This window comes from Cynara cardunculus, assembly GCF_001531365.2.
Source record: "Cynara cardunculus var. scolymus isolate 2C chromosome LG 7, CcrdV1, whole genome shotgun sequence".
Lineage (NCBI taxonomy): Eukaryota > Viridiplantae > Streptophyta > Magnoliopsida > Asterales > Asteraceae > Cynara > Cynara cardunculus.
The window spans coordinates 10705532-10714157 of NC_037534.1; the positions used below are offsets into that span (position 1 = coordinate 10705532).

The following is an 8626-nucleotide window of genomic DNA, read 5'->3' on the forward strand; positions in this document are numbered from 1 at the left end:
TTATCTGTACTTAAAACAAGTATGCACATCGATTTGTTCCGTCAACCAAAACAAACAACCAAATTAACCAAATTCGAATTTTGACCTATTCCATCTCTCATTCCTTTGACATGACCAGAAAAGACCAACAAAAACTGACTAAGGGGCCGTTTACTAAACGCTTACTTGATAAGTACTTACCAAATAAATTTTTTTATCGGATGAACATGACAAGGACCAAGAATCTTACCGGGTAAGAGTGATGAGAAGGATGAAGAGTCTTACCCGGTAAGTGAAGATTACGACTCTTACCCAGGTAAACGCTTACCCGGTAAATTGTTGCATTCAATATGTTTTGATGTACTAAAATCTTACTCATCAAAATAAATTACAATATTGACTCCTATAAGTAAGCACTTACCGAGTAAGCATTTGGGTAAACGGCCCTAAGAAAACAATCCCATTAATTTAACAAACTCTTGAAATCTTACAATAAAAGCCCTAATTAATACAGCTTTTGAGCTTATGGCTTTGAGTTGGGGTTTTTGTAGTTGGACAAAGCTATTCCGTGATTGATGTATTTTGTTATTTTTGTCTTACTTTAGTTTTATTATTTGTATGTTTTTGTGGTAGCACGAAAATGTACAAACACGTCCTTACTACTCGGTTATTGATGTCTTCGGTTATTTTTTGTCATACTTTAGTTTTATCACTTTCTTTTCTTTTTCTTCTTATTTTTCGATCATCTTAAAACTACTTTTATTTTGGCTCGTCTTCATGCTAACACATGTTTATCTCAAATAAAGTAAAGTTTAAATAGATTAATCATATTCAACAATCAATACTTTGTGTTTTTGTTTTAAAAAAACTATGATAATATTTGAAAGTTTATTATTTATTCTTTATGCGTGAGTTCGTCAAGTATGTTTTTAAGCGGGATTGGTAAAATCAAACCATATATGAAATGATTCAGAATACTAGCTAGGTTAAACTCGGAACCACAAACATGTTCAACGTGTTATTTTTTCTAAGTCAAATCCTATATGGAATTAGGCATGGCAATGGGGCGGTTTTGTAATCCCCGACCCCAGCCCTGGTCCCCAACGGGTACGGGGATTAACATCCCGGTCTGATCAAACAGGACTACAGGAGGTGTCGGCTGAAGGGTAGAGGGCTGGACCGTTGGAGGACGTCGAGGACTCGAGTTGTCGACAGGTCAAAAAGGCATACTGGCAGAGGGTTGGAGGAGACTAGCGACTGGCGAGTAGGCAGTGGCAATGAGTAAGGGGAGGACCGAGGGCCGACGAGTGATATTTGACCTTGATCGATGGCTCCATTTGGACCATTTTCCTTCAACTTCTTACTATTTGAAGTCCAACAGCAACGGAAGCACACTATCGAAATTTCCAAAGCCCAAATACTTATTAAATGAATATTAGTATATCGGGTACGAGATGTTCGGGGGGTACAATACCTGGCCCGGTCCCAACCTCGGTATAAGTCTACCGGGGATCCCTAACCCCAAGACCGTTTTAGCGGGGAATCCCCGTCCCCGTTAGGGTCGGGTGAGCCAAGTTCCCCACCAGGTCGGGATAAATCACCATCTTTATATGGAATAATTCAAATTATTTGCTAGTTTCAACTATTATTTTTGGTGATTGTTTACAATCATAATATGACTCTTGAAAATTGTCGTTCATTTTGCTTTTCTTTTTCTTTTCTAGATTCAATATTGAATCTTGTAGATCCAATATTGTTGTCGTCTTAGTTTGGTTGTTGCTTAAGAGTATATATGGTCCTCTCAACCGCACAGCACTCGCCGCTTAGAGATCTTTAGAACATTTAAAAATATCATACAACTATAAGCTTAAGTTTTCCCAGAAAATGGAACCTTAATGTTACTTATGTAAAACCGGGCATTGAAGCCCAAATTTTGAAATTAATTCTCGTGAGTTTTCAAACCAGCTTTTTGCAGATGTCCACTACTTAGTCAATGAAGAGATGACTGTAGTGCATTGTGTGGCTGGGTTGAAATATGTTCCATAAACTTAACGACCGTTGAATATTGTAATAACTATGTATTAAATGTGTAGACATGTGGCGAGAACATGCATCTGTGTTCGTGTTTCACTACTGATTTGAAAATGAGTACATATACCCAATATTATACAGTTATTTCTTACACAAATAACCAAAAGAATGTATTAGTTATCTCATTGAATACATTGCATGCGTTATTCATTGATTAGTTAGACCCTACAAGTTGTAACCAGGGACGGACCCAGAATTTTTTTTAAACGGTAGCACCATTTGACCATAAGAAAAAAAAATATAGGAATTTTTTTTTGAAACGGTGACATTGTTTGATTATAAGAAACATATATATGGAATTTTTTTCAAACGATGACACCGTTTGACTAAGAAAATGACACTAACATGATTCGGACTTGGGTGTGAGGTGAAATAAAAGCCTTGCAAACCAACTCTACCAAATAAAACTTGTTCTCATTATAGTTTCAAAATACATACGGTGGCACACGACAAATTAATACGGTTGCACCGTTCACGAAACCTAATTTTTTTTACTATTCAGTGGAGAAATAATATGGTGGCACGTGCCACCTATACCACATACATAGGTCCGTCCATGGTTGTAACTTGAAACACACAAGTGTTTTGTACCAATCTTATTCTACTTGATGTGCAACTCTTTTTAATAACACATTAGAGAATCTTGATTAAAGTCTCCTATTTTATAAATAAGAATAATTAATTTATAAGCTGCTCTATGCACTGTTGATGCAGAGAAGAAATCAGAATCAATACAATAAAGACTATTGCATTGTACATGAGCAACATCAGTAAGGAGTGTTTTATTCAACCGTTGGAACTGTATTAGATTATGCAGACATATATCGTCTAATCATAACCAGGCTAAAATCTTGAGAGTCATTAAGTACACCAATGCTTTGGAAGCTGATTGCTTCACGTTCAGTACAATCAATTTAGATCGCAATGAATGATCTGGAATTCAAAGAGAAGTATATGTGTTTGGGACCCAACTGCAAGTGCATTTTTAACGACATAGGCTTAAGTCTGTTTTAGATTCTACATAAATCCTTAAACTTAAACGTTGTACAATGGATTTTGTATCGTTTTTTATGGTTATATCCCATGTAACAAACGCAGCCAGATTGGAATCATTTTAAAAGGAAAAGAAAAGAAAAGCGAGCAAAACACTTGTCAACGCCACGAGGGTTTAAAACAAGAACAAAACCAACTGAATCTAACGGTTCCAGTTTGTTGGATGATATTATCACATTATGAATCGGACGGTTGTCATCACTTTCCCCTGTTTCCTGCCCTAAACCCCTTCTGGAAACCCTCAATTTCCATACAAAAATTCAACGGATCTTCTCAGAATTCTTGGAAAGTCTTGTGAATTGCAGTGGGAATCACGTATTTTGAAGCTTTTTTGTAGCTGAAAATCGGTCAGTACGGTTTGCAATTTTTTAATGGTCAGTATGTTTAGTGTTGATTTGTTATATGCATATGCATACATGATTATTGGTGTTGGTATTGTAAGCAGATGTAGCAATTTGATATCAATTTGTCGACCACTTCCGTATTGCTAATAATAAGATAGGTTTAATTAGGGTTCTAAAAGGATGGAATTTGAGCCACTGGGAATTGGAAGTGATGTGATTGAATTTGATACGATGCGGTTAGGGGATGGAGCTGTTAATGTCGAAGATGATGAAAATAAGATGTTTGTTGACACTCAGTACGAGTATGGAGGTAGAACCATGGATAGTGGTTATGGTGGTGGAGAGATTTTTGTTTCTGGGGGGGATACAGGTCTTGAACCGTATGAGGGGATGGAGTTTGAATCTGAGGAAGCTGCTAAGGCCTTTTACAACTCGTATGCTCGTAGGATAGGGTTTAGTACTCGTGTAAGCATGTCCAGGAGGTCGAGGCGTGATGGAGCCATCACACAGAGATCGTTTGTTTGTGCTAAGGAAGGATTCCGTGCTGATAAGGAAAAGTCCAGTTGTGAAAATGGTGGTGGTAGGGTTAAGCGTCCAAGGGTTGAGACTAGAGTGGGGTGTAAAGCTATGATGGTGGTTAAGATTCAAGGCTCTGGGAAGTGGGTTGTTTCAGGTTTTGTAAAGGATCATAATCATGAGCTTGTGCCTCCTGATAAAGTACACTGCCTTAGATCTCATCGTCATGTTTCTGGTTCCGCAAAATCTTTAATTGATACGTTACAGCGGGCAGGCATAGGGCCTAGTGGGATTATGTCAGCTTTGATTAAGGAATATGGTGGGATTACAAATGTTGGATTTACGGAGCGTGATTGTCGGAATTACATGAGAAGTAGCAAGCAGAGGACTCTTGGAGGTGACACACAACTTCTCTTGGACTATCTCAAAAAGAAGCATTTGGAGGATCCATCATTCTTTTATGCAGTGCAAGGAGATGATGATCATTTCATGAACAATATTTTCTGGGCTGACCCTAAGGCAAGAGCTGATTACACTTATTTTGGTGACACCGTTACTTTTGATACCACTTACAGGTCTAATCGGTATAGGCTGCCCTTTGCACCCTTTACAGGGGTAAATAATCATGGGCAGCCTGTGTTATTTGGTTGTGCCCTATTGGTGAATGAGTCTGAGTCATCATTCTCTTGGCTTTTTAAAACATGGCTTGCTGCAATGTCTGATCGTCCTCCGGTTTCAATCACCACTGATCATGACAGGATAATTCGACTGGCTATTAAACAAGTCTTTCCATTTTCACGTCACCGGTTCTGCAAATGGCACATATTTAAAGAATGCCAGGAGAAACTCTGCCGTGTCCTTGCTGAGCATCCGAGTTTTGAAGGTGAGCTCCATAAGTGTGTGAATATGAGTGATTCTGTTGAAGAGTTTGAGTCTTGTTGGTCGTCCCTAGTTGATAGGTACAATATTCATGGACACGAGTGGATTCAAACAGTTTATGCTGAACGCGACCAATGGGTGCCTGTATATTTGAGGGACACATTCTTTGCTGAAATGTCTATAACACAGCGTAGCGATAGTATGAACTCTTATTTTGATGGTTATGTAAATGCATCTACCACTCTACAATTATTTGTTAAACAGTATGAGAAGGCTCTTGAGAGTCGCTATGAGAAAGAAGTCAAGGCAGATTATGATACCATTAATGCAGCTCCGTTACTTAAAACCCCATCTCCAATGGAGAAGCAAGCAGCTGAGGTTTATACCAGAAAGCTGTTTATCAAGTTCCAAGAAGAGTTAGTGGAAACACTTGCGTTTGTGGCGACGAGACTTGACAGTGAGGAGGCAATATCCACATTCCAGGTTTCCAAGTATGAAGCAAACCACAAACCTTACTTTGTTAGATATAACGCTAGAGTGACGAAAGTAACTTGCAGCTGTCAGATGTTTGAGTTCTCTGGTCTTCTATGTACACATATATTGACGGTTCTTAGGGTGACAAATGTTCTTACTCTACCTTCTCATTATGTTTTAAAGCGGTGGACAAGAAATGCCAAGAGTGGTGTCACATTGGATGACCATTCAAGTAGTTTGTCGAATGCTACTCCAGAATCTTTTACAGTTAGATACAACAATCTCCGCAATGAAGCACTTAAGTTTGTAGATGGAGGTGTGGAGACTGTAGAAATTTACAATGTGGCAGTTGATGCTCTACAAGAGGCTGCAAATAAAGTTGCTATTGCAAAAAAGAATGGTGGGAGTGGGAGAAATAATGCAAAGATTGGTGGCACTAGCAAAGGCGACCCTGCTACCAACAATACTGACACACATAATGCTACTGAAGATCATCAGTATTCGTCCGATGGACTTCAATCTGAGGTAATTGGTTATACAACCTTGACAACTTTTAAAAACTTATACTTTAGTTCATTCTAATTTGATTTAGCAGGACATCGTTGCTTATATGTCTTCCTTGTTACTTTGTTTTACAAGTACATGATGTTTGCAATGCTGTAGGGGAACCCTTATTTTATACACACACATACACACATATGCATGCATGTGGATGTGTGCATCATATGTATGCATGGAGCAATACTAGTACCATCATTTCATAAGTGGCGAAAGGCTATATTTATAAAATATTATCATATCATGATGATTGATATTGAGTTTGATTAGCAAACGTAAAACTAGAAGCAGTGGTTTTTTATCTTCTTCATGTAAGTATGAGACTTCAAACTTAAATACATAATAATAATGAAAGCATCTTACATTTATACAAGACTTTGCCCTTGTGGAACAAGGAAGCCATTTAATAACTATCAGAATTTTACAGTAAAGTTCATCAATGCCTTTAAATGGGACACCTCAATGCATAAAATCACTGACTTTCAAGTTTGATTGTTGCAAGTTCAAGCATGATTGACTGGCAAAAGCAAATTGTATCCCAACTACATTCATCTAATGACTAAAGTGAGGAAGGTTGTCCTAGTTATCCACAATTTGTAGTTTAGGTTTCACAAGCTTCTGATATAAATATGAAAATCCTGTTCGTAGTTGGGCAGGATGCAGTCTGGGGAGCAAAATGCTAATCCACGGAACCTCAAGTGAAAAGGGAAGATGTACGCAGACCTAGCCTCGACCGTAAAGAGTAGAGCGGCTGTTTCCATGAAAATCCTCGGCTAGTACAAAGTGTGAACATTAATTTTTTTACGTAAGCAATAGCAATACAAATAAAAAAAGAAATAGAGAAAGACAAATATACTACATTTTGATAAAGTAGATAGGAGTAAGCAACAAGAATATAGATAGAGGCAAGTACAGGAGAAACATGACTAAGGTGTGTGAACTAGACACCCCTTTGTCTAACTTAGGGTTAATGGTAATCTAACTACCGACTCACTAACCCTATCCCTTACCTCTACCTCTCCAGCTTCTTTCCTCCGGTCTAGATCCCCACCCCTAGTCTGCTATCCTAGTCTTGCATCTCCAAGTACTCCTATTAGAAGTCATGTCCTTGGAAATGCCTAAAGCTGCTGTGTCTAATCTCAGTTGCTCATCCCATGTTGGCCTTGGCCAAGTTCAAGTAATGTTGGCTTTGATTTTGCTTTAAATTGAGAGAGCAAATTCATTATAAAAACACTCCTGCCCAGCCAAGTACAGTCTTTCCTGCATTCTTATCATCTATGTCATTTCTATCTGAAAAGTTTTTGATTTTAAATCTAGTAAAGATTTTATAAATAATTTTTGTCATGTTAGAGAGCAGCCAATCTTCAACAATTATCTTATTTAGTAAGAAAATATCATGTATTTATTCCTTCCCACACAAAAATACACATATATTTACACCAGCTGGCCTTCTGCTCAAACGTTTGTGCTGCTGTTTATCCAGATAATGTTTCTATACATGTTTCCGAACTAAAATGAATATAAACACCTAATTAGTATGTGTACAGTGAGTTGCTACGATCTTATGCTCACTGTCAACATTATTCAATGCTTCGTCAATGTTACTTATCAATTACGGTTGACTTTCTATGTAGGATGAGCAAGATAAGATGATACATAAACTATCACGGCAGCTTGAGCATACACAACGAAAATGTGAAGTTTACCGGGGAAACTTGCTTTCTGTTCTCAAGGATATTGAACAGCAGAGACTACTTCTGACTGTTAAGGTCCAGAATATTAAATTGGGTATGAAGGAATCCAACTGAACTTATCATTGCTTTCACCCATTTTATGTTGTGACGAGTTTAGGTCTTTACATCATCATAGCAGGGCTAAACAGAAGTGGAGTATATATTCCCTCCATTGTTATATAGGTGTTTGAAGTAAATCATACAAATCAGGCAAGTTTCTCTTATCTTATGAAGTATGTAAATAGTATACATATGGAGACCATGATTTCTTGGTTAGTAGTTGTATTATATGATATAAGATAGAGCTGTCCATATGATAGATCCCACTAGAGCTATGCAGTTAAGTAATTGTGGTCAGGACCGTGATTTGATTATTGCATTGGCATAGCGGCATAAAAAGTTAGGTTTATATACGAAATACAAAAAAATTATGCATATAAAGAAGTAAAGATTAAAGAAGTACATATCAAGCAAGGTAAAACAAATCAAGTCCCACACAAGCAACATAATAATGGAGTTTGTAAAGGTCATGAAAGAGCTAATTGCACTAGTGGCAAATAGCAGTAAATAGCGGTATATAGCGCCGCTAATGGTAGGACCACTATTTGACCACCGCTATTTCCTCAATCACCGGTAATTGCAATAGCACCGCGATTGACTGCCCAGCACTGGAGTAACCTGTCCAATAGTAACTGTCTGGCCAAAAACTGTGTGACTGATAGAGACCTACTGGTCCTAACCGGTCCCTAATTAACTGCTCATCTTTTAACTGGTTTGAGTCCTTAACCGGTGGCTGGTCCTTTTTGCCCCTCTCTATTAAGCATGTTTTTTTTTATCATACTCTAAAAACATATGTAGATTTAGTATGACTAAGACTAGATTACCAATATAAACTAATTGGAGAGAATGTGATATTTCTTATGGAAATTCATTCAAGTATATCTTTCATATCGTATAATAAAGAGAACATTACACCAATCGTTCTTATGGTTTATCAAA

General features: G+C 37.6%; 1 protein-coding gene across 1 annotated transcript; it reads left to right on the forward strand.

Annotated features, from left to right (window-relative positions):
- Positions 1-3647: 3647 nt before the first annotated feature.
- LOC112515166 (protein FAR1-RELATED SEQUENCE 5-like) lies at positions 3648-7944 on the forward strand. Its single transcript, XM_025121843.1, has 3 exons — positions 3648-5861; positions 7529-7682; positions 7767-7944. Exons 1-3 carry the CDS (start codon positions 3648-3650, stop codon positions 7808-7810), a joined length of 2412 nt encoding a protein of 803 aa, XP_024977611.1. The 3' UTR covers positions 7811-7944.
- The last annotated feature ends 682 nt before the right edge of the window (positions 7945-8626 follow it).